General features: G+C 40.1%; 1 protein-coding gene across 2 annotated transcripts in view; it reads right to left on the reverse strand.

Annotated features, from left to right (window-relative positions):
* The window catches only part of Dhdds (dehydrodolichyl diphosphate synthase subunit), a 36,003-nt gene that overhangs the window by 10,261 nt on the left and 9,694 nt on the right, over positions 1 to 16,048 (reverse strand). For both annotated transcript variants that reach the window (XM_015485461.2, XM_048816045.1), the window contains exons 6-8: positions 14,735 to 14,836; positions 4,013 to 4,127; positions 1,611 to 1,718 (exon numbers count right to left, since the gene is read on the reverse strand). In XM_015485461.2, coding sequence (XP_015340947.1) covers positions 1,611 to 1,718; positions 4,013 to 4,127; positions 14,735 to 14,836 — 325 coding nt within the window. The remainder of the gene's footprint in view (positions 1 to 1,610; positions 1,719 to 4,012; positions 4,128 to 14,734; positions 14,837 to 16,048) is intronic.

Raw genomic sequence — 16,048 nt, forward strand, 5'->3', positions numbered from 1 at the left:
TCATCAACATCATCAACATCATCATTAGAAGTGACTGTTCTAATCATCATCATCATAAGCAAATGCCTGGTCTATAGGAGGTGTTGATGAATTATGTTCGAGACACATTTCAGAAAGTTTTCCATAAAAAGGGTTTTAAAAGTTCTTTGAGGGCTGTTGTTGTGACTCAGTGGTAGAGCGCTTGCCTAGCACATGTGAGGCCCTGGGTTCAATTGTCAGCATCACACAAAAAAATAAATGAATAAGATAAAGCTATGAAAAAAAAAGTTACCTCATTAAAAAAAAAAAAAGTTTTTTGAGGGAGCTTTGGTCTTGTGAAAAAATCTGATATTCATTCCTCAGGACTGAATAATTGAGACTTTCCTGTTTTCATTTGTTCTAAACTTCTTTCCTCATATTTTGAGTTTCAGTGATCAAACTAATGATCAAACTTTTGTGATTTATTGACTTATACCAGGAGTTTTGAACTTGGGATTCATTATATAAATCCCTTGAAAGTATTCTATGTATTTGAGCGATAAATGAAATTTCATGGAAAACTAGTCTGCAATTGTTTTTTAAGGAAGATGGCCTACAGCTTTCATTAGATTCCCCAAAGGCCCCAAGACCAAGGAGGTTGAGAAGCCCTGACTTAACGTTATTATTTTTTTCCTGTCCATTATCTCTAAAGACTTAAGAAGTAGCATCTGCTTTGATTTTAAAGTTCAGGTTCCTAGTTCTGTGGCAGTTACTTAGTATGGGACAGTTAAAGTCTCTTTACCCATCTGTTTTCATATTTGAAAGATCAGTGTACAAGGTCCTGGGTTCAATCCCCAGCACCAAAAAAAAAAAGGTCACCAAACCTGTTGAATTGTTTGGAAGAGTTAAATAAGAAAATGTACATGAAATCACCATAGTAAATCCCAATTATGTGAGCCACCATCACCCACACCCATTATTATTAAGTGCTAATCAGATGCAGATGACTACCTCCTAAGGAAAACCCTTTCAAGATCTGGTGATCAAAACTGAAGTAGAACTACAAGTCTTGGCACAATATAGTTCCATGCAATAGAAAGACAATACTATTTTCTTCTTAACCCTTTCTGGAAAACGCCTAGATTTTGTATACTAATGTTAAACAATTTTTCTGTTTTTTTTTTTTGTTTGTTTGGGGTGTGTGTGTGTGTGTGTGTGTGTGTGTTGGTGGTGGTGGTGGTAGTGAAGACAGAGGTCTTGCTGTGTTGTCCCAGCTGACCTCAAACTCACATTCCTCCTGCTTCTCCCTCTTAGGACTACAGGCATGTATCACTGCACCTAGCTACTCTTTTTAAAGGCTTATTATGATCAATCTCTCTAAGAAACATTTTCTTGGGTTTTTAAGAGGTTAGACTTGTACCTAGAACCTAACTCCTATCTCTTATTGCATATATGTCCTTGACTAAACTATTTTCCTTCTATTTACTCATTTGTATACGGGAGGCTAATAAGACCTATCTCAATGGTTCTTGGGAGCATTAAATGAGATATATCAACATGCTTATCAGAAAATGTTGGTATACAGCATGGTGGTCCATCAGTGCTAACCTTTTCTTCAATCCCTTCCAGACAGACCGGCCTCAAACTCTTACCTGAAGCATGCTATGGTTCATCTGGAACTGAAGGATAGCCTCACAGAGGTTCCAAAATGTATATTCTGGCCAAAGAACAGGTTGGAACACTAGGCAGGAGTGGGAGGTCTGGGAAAGATAGGGAAGGAAGAATATGATTTATTTATTTATTTATTTATTTTTTAAGAGAGAGAGAGAGAATTTTTTAATATTTATTTTTTAGTTTTTGGCAGACACAACATCTTTGTTTGTATGTGGTGTTGAGGATCGAACCCGGGCCGCACGCATGCCAGGCGAGTGCGCTACCGCTTGAGCCACATCCCCAGCCAAGGGTATGGTTTAGTAATGTGCTGTTGGGCTACAATGTTGGTGACTCTCCCAATGGAAGAACAGGCTGAGCAGGAAGCCCAGAAATGAGATAGCATAGGCATCCTGAGCTGCAGTGGCTTCCCTGACCAGCCCTGATTCCCTCATGGATGGGGGAGGGGTAATCTGAGGCAGTGAGATCACCAGCCTGTGGCAAGCAGAACTAAAACAAGTCTCAATCAACATCTCCACCAAGATTTTTCTAAGAGCCAATTTTAGGAATATGAAATAACATCTGGATTATGTTATTGGCTCTTGGCTCTTAGAGGTCATCTAAGAGACACTGTCTGATAAAAGCCAGCAATGAACAAATAACATTGTTATTTTTCAGTAGCAGCAGCATGGCACCATGGTTAATTAAAAGCATGGGTCTGCATTCTGACTTCCTGGATCTGAATTCTGGCTCTATTTGAACTGGGGTGAGCTATTTAACCTCTTTGGGCCTCAGTTTCCTCAAGTATGAAGTTGGATAATAAGAGTATTATTTAGGGTACTATATAAATTAAATGTACATAAAGTAGAGCACAGAACAGGACAATCTTAAATAATAATCACTGAACTTTTTTGGAAACTTTGTTTTTCCCCCAGAGTGCTGGGGATGAAACCCAGGGCCTCACACATGCTAGGCAAACACTCGGCCACTGAGCTACAACTCCAGACCTTTATATTTATTTTTTGAGACAAGATCTTAGTTAATTGCTGAGGCTAGATTTGAACAAAGTTGCTGGGATTACAGGCATGAGCCACTGGAACTTCTGATGGCTACCACTTGCTACTTTTAATGGTAAGGATTTCAGTGCCTCATGGCAGGTTAGTTGTTAGCCTGCTGTCCTAAAATAGTGTTTGTTTTCCCACAAACAATAGTGTTGTTTCCCCACAACTTATACCATGGCCCCAGGTATTTTCTCTCTAGGATAAGTATATTTCTTCAAAGTAATATTCTTCCAAATATTTGAAGGCTAGATTAGACCTGTCATTCCACAGATTTTAATGACTTGTTCAGAATTTTGACTTTGCCAACAAATTTTAAGTTTCAAAACAGCAGGGATCATTTCTAACTTGGTCACTGCTATCTTTCCAGCACAAAGGAGGAAAAACTCAACTTTGTGTTTTTTTTAGGGAATAAACTGTTACCTTTTCCAGACCACTATCTTCCTATCATTTCTACTAAGACACGAGACTCTTTATTCTCTAGATCGGCCTCTTCTGTTAAATCCTCTACTTTACCAATGTAGTCTTTTAAAGTTCAGTGCCCATAAATTCCAAATGTGATCTGAAGAGCAGAGTGGGCCACAGAACCATTAGGTGTACATTATAATTCCTTCAATGCAGCCAATACCTGAAAGCATCTTCAGCAGCTAATTATTAGTTCATGTAGACTGTGGTTCATTGAAATTTCTGGACTTTAACCTTGTGAACTGCTTCCAAGTTGAGTCTTCCTCCAACCTCTCCTTGAAAAAGGATTTTCCCTAGTCATGTGCTACCCAAGGATCGAGTAGCAGCAAAAACAATCTTATTTTTAAGCAAAACCAAACTTAACTGGATATGGGAGACCGCTTATGCTGAGGTAACTGAGCCAAGAGGAAACAGCAAAACCCTCAGGATGTGGATGTGGTTTAAATCCTGCATGGGCCAAGCTTGCATACATAAGGACCTTTATTCTGAAAAGGAGAGGCTGGTAACTGAAAGATAAGATCTAGCCCAAAGGTGCTAGGATAAATAGCAGGTCACCAGTGTTTCAAGGCCCCATTGGCTGAATAGGGACACAAGTGAAATATTCACTAAGGTTGGGTGGCCTTGAGTTTCCCTCTAGACTGGATACCTTACACTTTGGAAATCAAGAAGCATACAGGTTTGCAAAGCCAGGGTCAGATGTGGAAGGGAAAGCAAATGTTGCCAGGCATAGCCTACAGATACATCTCCAGATTTTAGCCCCCTGCCCCAAGTTCCCTGGTCCCAGCATGGCTGAGAGTGGGGACAAACCACTTTCATTCAGTCTGGGTACAATTGTAATTCTTAGCCTGACACAAACATAGTGGTGCTTGGAAACCACGTACCTGCCAGAGCAAGAAGTCACTCAGCCGCACTTCTCCAGAAGTCCGTATCAAGATGTCCGGGTGAGGAGAGTGGTTGGTATAGAGGCACTTATCAAGCAGAGACTCAGAGATATCACTAGGGTAAACAGGAGACAGAAGTACACATTCCTTTTTGTAGTACTCTTCTGGTGAATTTTCATGCATAAAGTTCCAGTTTACAGACCACTATCAAATATACACTCTAGAGCTAGGGATGTAGCTCAGTGGTAGAGTTTGCCTATCAAGCGTGAGGTCTTGAGTGTGAGGTTGCATGTTTAATACCCAGCACTGCAAAACAAAAACAAAAAAAAAACCCTTGCCAATATAACCTATTACAGAGAAGGCCCTCAACAAATGTTTGCTAAATTCAAAAATTATTTATTTTATTGGTACTGGGGATCAACCCAGGGCTTCTCACATGCTAGGCAAGTGCTCTACCATTGAGATACATGCCCAACCCCATGAATAATTTTATTTTATTTATTTTTTAATTGGTTGTACAAAACTCTTGACATATCATAATGAATAATTTTAAATCCTCACAACTACATAAGGTAGGGGCTGGGGTTGTGGCTCAGTGGTAGAGAGCTTGCCTATCATGCGTGAGGCACTGTGTTTGATCCTCAACACCACATAAAAATAAAATAAAGGTATTATGTCCACCTACAACTAAAAAAAAAATACATAAGGTATTTGTTTTATTGTTTTTGTTTTTGTGTACTAGGGACTGAACCTAGGGGCGGGTCTATCATTAAGCTACATCTCCAGGCCATTTTATGTTTTATTTTGTGACAGGGTCTCACTAAGTTGCCCAAGCTGTCCTTAAATTTGCAATCCTCCTGTTTCAGCTTCCCAGGTATCTAGGATAAGTGTGCATCACCATGCCTGGTATATTCAATATTTCCATCCTCGTTTTATAGATAAGGAAACTGAGTCTCAGAGAAGATGAATAATTTGCCCAAAGTCACTTAGCTGCAAGACTAACACAAGATGTACCCTCTACAATATGTGTTACCCCTCAATTAAAATTTGTTTCTAAAAAGCATATACACAGGCTGGGGATGTGGCTCAAGCAGTAGCGCACTTGCCTGGCATGCGCAGGGCGCTGGGTTTGATCCTCAGCACCACATAAAAATAAAATCAAGATGTTGTGTCTACCGAAAACTAAAAAATAAACATTAAAAAATTCTCTCTCAAAAAAAAAAAAAAAGCAGGGCTGGGGATGTGGCTCAAGCGGTAGCGCGCTCGCCTGGCATGCGTGCGGCCCGGGTTCGATCCTCAGCACCACATACAAACAAAGATGTTGTGTCCGCCGAGAACTAAAAAATAAATATTAAATAAAAAATTCTCTCTCTCTCTTTCTATCTCTCTCACTCTCTCTTTAAAAAAAAAAAAGGGAATAAAATGAAAACCAATCAAAAGTAGTTTCAGGGCTAGGGGTGACAGAGCACTTGCCTAGCATGCATGAGGACCTGGGTTTGATCCCCCAGCACTGANCCGAGAACTAAAAAATAAATATTAAATAAAAAATTCTCTCTCTCTCTTTCTATCTCTCTCACTCTCTCTTTAAAAAAAAAAAAAAGCATATACATTATATACACTATGATCCAGCAATTTGATAAAATACTACACAACTATTTAATTTTTTTAATAAAGATAAATCTAAATGTACCAATTTGGAAAAATGCCCCAGGTCTAATGTCACCTGGAAAAAGCAAGTTTTAGAAGACATACAATGTGGGCTGGGGATGTGGCTCAAGCGGTAGCGCGCTCGCCTGGCATGCGTGCGGCCCAGGTTCGGCCCTCAGCACCACATACAAAGATGTTGTGTCCGCCGAAAAACTAAAAAATAAATATTAAAAAAAAATTCTCTCTCTTTAAAAAAAAAAAGATATACAATGTGAAAAACAAACACATATCTCTATACTCAAACACTCACATGCATGAACATTTATATGAAGAAGAAAGTCTAAAAAGCCACATGTCATACTACTAACACTGGGTTGTACAAGAAATAAGGAATGGAAAGACCATCTCTTGCCGCAGTCTGGCTGGGCACAATCAGGAGCCACTTGTCAAAAGAAACTAACTTTATTTTTAGAACCACACACGCCAAACAAAACAGCCTCTCAGGAAAAACCCTCAGAGCCTCAACTGCCACCACCGGCTTTCCACAAGCCTCTCTCCCCCACACAAGCTTCTCTCCACCTCCCACAATCCTCCTGCTCTTGAGGCCAATTGGCTGGGTCACGTGGGCGGAGCCAAAAAAGTCCCCCAATGAGCAGCTCCGTGGTCTGAAAGGGCAGGGAAACAGCCCAATGAGCATCACCGCAGAGGAGCCAATCAGCTAGATGTTGCTGGGGCCGCTGTGAGCCAATCATCAGCCGGCAGCTGGAAGTTTGCTGGCGCCCCTTCGGCTGTGGCTCTCAACAATCTCTCTTTATATACTTCTGTTATTATTTGGATTCAGTATCAGGAGCATTTTCAGTTAAATATATTGGTGCACACCTGTAATTCTAGTGACTTGGAAGACAGAGGCAGGAAGATCTCAAATTTAAAACCAGCCTTAACAATTTAGCAAGACCCTGTCTCAAAAATTAAAAAGGGGGACTGGGTTTGTGACACAGTGGTAGAATCCTTGCCTAGCATGCATGAGGCACTGGGTTCGATCCTCAGCAACACATTAAAAAATAAATGAAGATATTGTGTCCACCTAAAACTAGGGAATAAAATATTTTTTAAAAAATTAAAAAGGGTCTGGGATGTAGCTCAGTGGTAGACACCCCAGGGTTTAATCCTCAGTACCATATAAACAAAACAAAAAGAGAATTTTTAAAACCTTATTTAAAGTCATATGGATTCTAAAACATTGTAAAAACATCCATATTATTTGGGATTTTGTGTGTATGTGTGCTAGGGATTGAACTTGGCCTTGTATATGCTAAGTATATACTCTTACCACTGAGCTAAACTCTCAGGACCTCTTCACTTATTATTTTTTTAAAAATATTTATTTTTTAGGTGTAGATGGACACAACACAATGCCTTTATTTTTATGTAGTGCTGAGAATCAAACTCGGGTCCCTCCCATGCTAGGCGAGAGCTCTACCTCTGAGCCACAATCCTAGCCCTCTTCACTTATTTTTTATTGAGACAATCTCTCACTGAGTTGCTGAGGTTAGCCTCGAAACTTGCAATCCTCCTGCCTCAGCTTCCCAAATCTCTAGGATTGCAACCATGGATGGCATTAGTCCTCAGGATTCTAAACAAACAAAATGATCAGTTCTCTTGTTCAATCCCTAGTACCACATAAACAAAACAAAAAGAGCATTTTTAAAAATTCAGGCAGTGGGCAAAATGCTCTTAGAAAAGAAATAACTCTAAAAGGGGAAAGATAAAATGGACAAAATCAAAATGAAACATCTGTAGATTTTGGGCAACAAAAATCTACCAATGAATGGCACTTGCTGACTATATGAAGACTTCTCAGAAATACCATATATTAAATAACAGTAAAATACCAGCTTTGAACAAATTAGAATAGTTGACATTTAAAAATCTCTGCAGTGGGTATACTGGTGGTACCTCTAATCCTAACAACTTCAGAGGATGAGGCAGGAAGATCACAAGTTCAAGGCCAGCCTAGAAAATTTACACACCCTGTCTCAAAATAAAAAGGGCTCGGGGTGGGTATCTCAGTGGTTAAAGCATTCCTGCATTTAATCCCCAGTACCAAAGCTACTCCCCCAACCAAAAGTGCAATCTTGGCAAGAATGAAATGAAATGGGGATCTCCAGACCCAGATCCTGAGGAAGCAATCCAAAATGCAGACAAGAATTAAACTCAAGAATTTCAGGTTGGGCATGGCAACTCAAGCAGCAAATTCAGAACCACGGTTTCGTACCTGAAGTGGAGGAGCAGGACCTCACACTCAACCTGTGTCTTCTGCTTGAGAAAGCAGAATGACGTCTCTCAGCAGCACGTGCTTCCACTAGTATCAGTGTGTACACACCGTTCTTGTGGGTGTTAACTTCAAGTTTAGCTTGAATAAAGGGATTTGGGCGACCATTTACCTTAATTACTGTTAGATTTGAAATGTCTTTGAAGAATAGGGTTGACACAGATGCAGCAACACGGAAGACTAGAAGATGGGATTATAGTGGCACCTCCCTCCTCCACAGAAAATCTTAATTAAGCTTTTCCAGAAATCTTCACCATAATTGATCTTAGGACTATCAGCACAATAATCTCTATAAAAGAGTTCAATGTAGTTAAGCTTCCTATTGCCTGTTGCTCTATCTTACTTGGCCACAGGCCTGAAAGAGATCAGCACTCCAGGTTGTGAATACCCCTTCACTAGTTTTTTCACAAACATTTATGGACTATCTAGTATAGTAACAATATATATAATAGCTTGTGGAAGTGTGTTTGCAAATTCAAAGTGTAATAAGAAAGATCCTTTAATAAGGCCTCTGGCCTTGGGCTGCAGCTTCACAGAGATGTTTACATTTCAAAGATAAGATGCTACTTATTGTGCTCCATGGTAACAGCTGGCAGGGGAGGGAAGAAAGGGGAGAAGCAGCTCTCTCCTTTTTAGGCACTGTCCTTGAAGGGTTAAATTGCCCAGAAGAGTGAAAGAAACGGCTGCTTTTGTGTGAACTTCTGCAGATTGTGAACTTCTGAGCCATTCCAATTACATACTAGGTATAAAGTTCTGAAACTGCCTGAACTTGGGGTTCAGGGGGATTGATTGATTACAGCGAAAGCTTTGCCCTCTGAACCTGGCTACAGCCAAATAAATCTGTTTCCTGCTGTCTTCAGTGTCTTGCCTGTCTGTTCCCACAACAGGATCACACTTATCTGTGTTCCTATGGAAACTATTTGAATATTTGTTTTATGTGGATTTTTATTCACTTTTCAAACAAACTACCGAAGAGTGCCCCTTCAGCTGCCCAGCAAGCATGTGTAGCTTATACAATGGCAAATTGGGCCAAAAGCTTAATGTTGTGACCTGTTTTGAAAATAAAGTGTCTTGAAATAATAAAAATAAAAAAGAATTTCAGGTTGAGGATGTAGCTCAGTGGTCGAGTGCTTGCCAAGCATGTATGAGGCTATGGGTTCAATCCTCAATAGTGCACCCCCCCCCCAAAAAAAAAATTCATTGTGGCATTATTTGTAATAATGAGAAATTGGAAAATTGAATACACTGACAACAAGACAACAAATAGAAGAAACAAATACAGGAATGGCTAAAGTATAGTAAGATACTTGGTAACTGGTAAAAATAATGTTATTAAGAATTATTAAAAACATGGGACATGGGAAGGGATTCAGATTATAACATTAAGTGAAAAAGCAGAATTCAGGATAAAAACAGTTCACAGGGTGATTTCATCTGTTATAAATATTTTTGACATAACTGGATTTAAGTTTTATTTTTTGTGGTACTGGGGATTGAAGGCAAGGGCTTAATACATGTGAGACAAGCTCTCTACCACTGAGCTACATACACAACACTTTTCATTTTATTTTGAGACAAGGTCTCACTAATTTGCCCAAGCTAGCCTTGAATTTGTGATTCTCCTGCCTTAGCCTCCCAAGAGGCTGAGCCTAGAAGTGTCTGCCACCTGACCTGGCTTGCAATTTTTTTTTTTTGTACCAGGGATTGAACTCAGGGACACTTAACCACTGAGCTACATCCCCAGACCTATTTTGTATTTTATTTAGAGACAGGTTCTTACTGAGTTGCTTAGTGTCTCGCTTTTTGCTGAGGCTGGCTTTGAACCTGTGATCCTCCTGCCTCAGCCTCCCAAGCTGCTGGGATTAAAGGTGTGCACCACCATGCCTGGCTTATTACTATTATTTTATAAGGAATATAGAGGCCTATACAAAGTCAAGTCATCTGTTCAAAGTAACTCAGTGGAAGAGAAGTATCCTTCAGACTCAATCTTATTCCTTCTATAATTCCAGAGTCACAAAACAATCTATTGATTTGATTGCCAGAGAAAAAAAATATATACCTAGAAGAAAAGAAAAGAAAGAGCTGAATGGTGATGAGAGAAAAGGAAAATGCAGCTATTAGGGATAGCCTAATTATAATAAATTCTCTGATTTTCTGATATAAATGCAGGTTTGTCTAAATTTGAATAATGTAAAAAGAACTGCCTCTTGCTCTGATTGAACTGCATATCAAGCTGCAGGAGCTAATGGGTTGAGACATCACTCTCCTGACCCTGGTGATACTGCCCAGCCCACATACCCTGTCTGCATGAGAACCCTACAGAGGCAAATTATTTAGCAAACTAGGGCAGAGAAGATGGATTGGGGGAAACTTGCTGGACAATAAGCAGGAGGTAAGGTCAGTGGATACTGCAGTGTGGTGTGAGGGTAAAGTATACTGAACAAGAGATGAGATCAGAGTTCTAGGTCTGTACATGAATGAATAGTAAATCTACTTGCTAAAAAGCTTTCTGTTGTTATTTTTAATATATTATTTCATACATGCAAAGGATTTGAAACACATTAATTATAAAACACAATATATGGGGCTGGTGGCTCAGCAGTAGAGTGCTCGCCTAGGACGTACAAGGTTCTGGGTTCAAACCTCGGTACCACATAAAAATAAATAAAATAAAGATATTGTGTCCAACTACAACTAAAAAAATTTTAAAAAGCCTCACAATATAATGACCAAGTATGAAATCACTCCAAGCTAAAAAAATTATCAAAGACTTGCATCCACTCATACATCCCTCTCCTACCTAATCCTCCCAACTGACCCCCTCATCCCCATTCAGTTAGTATCTTATTTTTTTCTCCAACAGCTCATTTTCTTTTCTCTCTCTTTTTTTGGGGGAGTGAAGCCAGGGGTGCTTTATCTCTGAGCTGTATCTCCAGCCTTTCTTTTTATTTTGAGATAGGGAATTGAATCACTAAGTTATTTAAAGCTCAGCTAAATTGCTGAGGCTGGGCTGGCCCTGAACTTTTGGTTCTCCTGCCTCAGCAATTTTTTTTTTTTTTTTGGTACCAGGGATTGAACCCCACAGGAGTTTACCACTGAGCAACATCCCCCCCGTCCTATTTATTTTTTCAAACAGTGTCTCTCTGAGTTGCTTAGGGCCTCACAAAGTTGCTGCAGTTTGCTTTGAACTCATAATCCTCCTGCTGGGAATAGAGGTGTGCGCCATCATGCCCAGTTTTTTTTTTGTTGTTGTTGTTGTTTAGTTATGGATGGAGACACTTTATTTTTATTTATTTATCTTTTTTAAAAAAATTTTTCCCCCAATGTGATGCTGAGGATTGAACCTAGGGCCTCACACATACTAGGCAAGCGCCACAACCCCAGCCCTCTTTTTCCCTTTAAGGCTCATTGTACTCTACCCAATCAGTAAAGGCAGTTTCTCAAAACTCCATCCTAGAGTTTCTCTTCTCACTGGAGACTGTCCTTAGCTTCCCTAGAAGAAGCTAAGAAAGCAAGAAACTTTCCTGCCTTGGTCTCCCTCACTGGGATTACATATAAGTGTATGCCACTGTGCCCAGATCATATAATTTTTTTTTTCTTCTTGGTACTAGGGATTAAACTCAAGGGTACTCAACCAAATGCCCTTCTTACCCTACACACAGATGACCTTCATGCTGGTATCTCCAGTCCCAACCCTTCAATTATTGATCTGACATCTCTGTTCAACATCTATAGCAGATTCCAAACCAAAGTTCTAGCCTGATCCTTAAACTGGATTATCTCCAGGGATGTATAGCACAGTGAAGGGCTCCTCTCTTCGCTGTTAAAAACACTGAATACATGGGGCTGGGGTTGTGGCTCAGTGGTAGGGTGCTCGCCTCGCACGTGTGAGACCCTGGGTTCGATCCTCAACACCACATAGGAATAAATAAGTGAAATAAATATATTGTTTCCAACTACAACTAAAAAAATAAATATTAAAAAAAAAAAAAAAACACTGAATACACCCTTCACACATCCTTCCCCAGTCAGTCCACTGAATTCTCTGTATATGCCAAACGTATGTTAAGTAAACACTCAACTATTGAACTGTGATCCCAGGCCAAAATGATTGCTTTTCCTAGTCTTTTTGTGATGCTAGGGATCAAAACCAGGGCCTCATGTATGCCAAGCAAGTGTTCTACCACAGAGCTGCACCTCCAGCTAGTCCTCTTGATTTTACCTGCTTTGTAGCTCTGGACAAGCCTGCTCTATCCATTCCAGCAGCACCACCACAATCCAGTCACTTTCTACTGGAACTTATCAGTAGTCTGGAAACCAATGGAGTTCCTCATTCTCTTGCCTCATTCCCTGGTAACTGCTTATTCCTTCCTAGGGCACTTATCATTTGCCTTCCCTATCAAGTCCAAAGAGCTAAAAAGCTTGTTTCCTTTTAACATAAACATTTATCATTATTTTTCACAGGGTTTCACTGAGTTGCTTAGCGCCTTGCTGTTTGCTGAGGCTGGCTTTGAATCCAAGATCCTCCTGTCTTAGCCTCCCAAGCCATGGGATTACAGGCATGCACCACTATACCTAGCTTCATAAAATAGTTTTAAAAACCATTCTCTTACTGGATGTGGTGGTAAACACCTGCAATTCCAGCAACTTTAGAGGCTGAGGCAGAACTGCAACTTAGCAAGATCCTTTCTCAAAAATAAATATTTAGTAAATGAAAAAATAAATGAAAGCTGTTAACAGCAAAAAATAAATCAATAAATATTTAGGTAGAATGCCCCAGGTTCAATTCCCAGTACTGTAACTGTCTTCTCAAAATAAAACAAAGCAAAAAAATAAACACATAAAAAATAAACAGCTATCTTTGTAGGGCTGGGGCTGTAGCTATGTGGTAGGATACTTGCTTAGCATGTGTGAAACCCAGGGTTCCATTCCCAGCACCACAAAAACAAGAAAACTCTCCTCTTCTTTTTTTCTACTCTCACCAAGCTTCCTTCCTCCCTTCCCTCCCTCCCTTCCATCCTTTCCTTCCTTCCTTCCTTCATTTTGCAGTGCTGGGATTGGAACCCAGAGCCTTTGCGCATGCTAGCCAAGTACTTTACTATTGAGCTACATCCCCAGGTCTAACTTCTTGACTTTTAATCTAGTTTCCAGTCAATCAAATTATACTTCTAATTATACTTGAGAAGGGAATCAGAAAAATTCCTAGGTCCCAAGATTTCATACAATAGAGATAAAAGAGAAGCATTCTAGAATCAGACAGCTTTAGATATGGGTCCCAGTTCTGGCACTTATTAGCAGAATTACCCTGGGTCAGTTACTTCAATGTTGTCAGTTTTCTCATCTAAAAAATGGACAAAAGGGGTTGGGGATGTAGTTCAGTGGTAGACTGTTTGCCTAGCTACACAAAACCTTGGATTCAATCCCCAATAATTACAAAAAATAAATAAATAAAGACTTGAATTTTTCACACATGAAGTTAATGACTAAATCTATAACATGTTGTCTGGGTTATTTTGTTACTAATATTTACTAATGCTATTATTTGTTTACTAATCTATTTTTTATTATTTATTTATTTTTTTAGTTATAGGTGGACACAATGTCTTTATTTTATATTTATGTGGTGCTGAGCATCTAACCCAGTGCCTCACACATGCTAGGTGATCGATGAACCTCTGAGCCATAATCCCAGCCCCGTTTACTAATCTATTACTAAAGGTTACTTAATATTAACATCAGACAGATGGCTTTGAAAGTCCCTCCCAGCTCAAATGATTAGAATCCCACTCTGTCGCTAAAGATTAAGAACTTTCTTTCTCCCCGCCCCCCCGGAACTTTTTTTTTTTTTCCCAGTATTGGGTATTGAACCTAGCACCCAGACAAGTGTTCTACCACTTAGCTATATCCCCAGCCCCGCCCTGCCTTTTTTTGAGCCAGGGTCTTGCTAAGTTGCTCAGGCTGGCTTTGAACTTGTGATCTTCTTGCCTCAGACTCCCAAGTAGCTGGCAACAACTTTCTTTTTCTGAAAAAAACCTTAATGTTGTGTGAAACTGTAATGTGAGAGAACTAAGAGTCTCCCCCCAACACAGTACATTCCTGAAAAATCATTTGTGGGGAGCCACTTCAAATGCATGCCCCTTTAAGTCCTGATGCATCATGGGGATCTGGAGTGGTAGTGCCATAACTGTGACTCGGCCTAATAAGGTGTGGCCCTGGGAGTGGTCCTAGGAGTAGGCCGCATGCAGAGGGGTTGAGCTACACTCACCTGTTCCTTTGTAATCCTATCCCTTGCCTCATTTGAATGGCTTCTCCAAAAAAGAAAAAAAAAAAAGGGTTCAGCATGTGTTTTCCCTCTCTCTTTCCACAGACCCCCTAAGGGTGGAGGAGCTGACACAGGACCCAAAGAAAAAGGTATTTCTCTGTGTGGTTATTTTGTGCAGCCCAGTTCACCTGGAGTGACCTTGAGTGTTTTTAGTGGTGGAATACAACAATCAGTCTTGGAAAAATACTGCCAAGAGGCCAGGGAGGTGTCATTTTTCATTGAATGGTATGGCCTCATCACCTGTTTTGCTGTTTCTCTGGAGCTTCTTGGTGTGTGGTGAACTCAGACAAATTCTGAAGTAAGCCATAATAATTCTAACCTCTACATTTGGGAGATCCCTTTACATCTTTCCATGGCCAAATACATGGTGCAGGAAGATCTGTTCTTCTTGTCAGTCACTAGGAGAAAGAACTCAAGGTACCTGGGATCTAGTAGGCCTTGCTCTACTCCCCAGGCCATCTCTCTCACAGCATTGGTGATCTCATGACGGGATGTGTATGCAAAGCAGACATTCAGGAAACACCTGAGGAGGGAAGAACAGGACAATTTACAGAGACAGATGACTTGGATGCAGTCCCTGATTAGAGTGGCCCTATCTTGAAAGGACATAGAATATGAAATGTTAACTGTGCATACTTCTGAAAGGTGGAATTGTGATTTCCAAGATTTCTTGGAATAAACTTATTAGTTTTATAAGATGAAAAGTTTGAAATGGTCTCTATTGCCCTCTTAACCTCTCCTCTTCTATTGCCAACCAGCTTGCAGAGGATGTGAACCACTGTGACATTAGCACAGCAAAGGAAATCTGATGAAAAACAAATGCACTGCCAAGCACATATTATATTCCAAAGCCACACATAATGAAGTTTACTTATTACTCTATTCACCTTCTAATTGTATGACCTGCCAAGATCATTATGTCCATGGGTTAAAGGAATGGGTAGAAAATTAGGCTGGAGACATAGGTTGCTGGCAGAGCATTTATCTAGTGTATGCAGAATCCTCAATTCAATCCCTAGCAAACAACTTTCTTTTTTTTCCTTTTTCTTTTTTTGGTACTAGGGATTGAACCCTGGGGTGCTTAACCACTGAGCTGCATCCCCAGTCTTTGTTATTTGAGATAGGGTCTAAGTTGCTTAGGGCCTTGCTAAATTGCTAAGGCAGGCCTTCTTGAATTTGTGATCGTCTTGCCTCAGCCTCCTGAGTTGCTGGGATTTACAGGCATGTACGACCATGCCTGGCAAGAAAAAGCATTTCTAAAAAATAATTTCTTTCTTTTCTGTATGTGTTACTGGGGATTTAACCCATGGGCACTTTACCATTGAGCTATGTTCCCAGCCTTTTTTGTTTTGAGTCAGGGTCTTGCTTAAGTGGCCAAGGCTGGCCTTGTACTTGTGATCCTCCTGCCTTAATCTCCCAAACTGCTGGGATTACAGGCATGTGCCACTATGCCTATCTTAAGAAATAATTTCTTGAAGGATGTATCTTCAGAGAGACAAGGATGAGGACTGCTGCAATTCCATCCCAATGCTTATCAGGTCTAAAAAAAACATGTATGTTAATTTGGGGATGGGGTGGGGAAAATATGAAAAAGTGTGTCTATGTATTAATATACACACTAATAACATTATTTAGTAGCATCAATGGTCTGTCCTACAGATGGAAGAAGGAAGTCCTTTAGCATCCCAAATTATTTCCTCATTGCCCCTATACCAAATACAGACCAAGAAAGGCT

This window comes from Marmota marmota, unplaced genomic scaffold (assembly GCF_001458135.2).
Source record: "Marmota marmota marmota unplaced genomic scaffold, marMar, whole genome shotgun sequence".
NCBI lineage: Eukaryota > Metazoa > Chordata > Mammalia > Rodentia > Sciuridae > Marmota > Marmota marmota.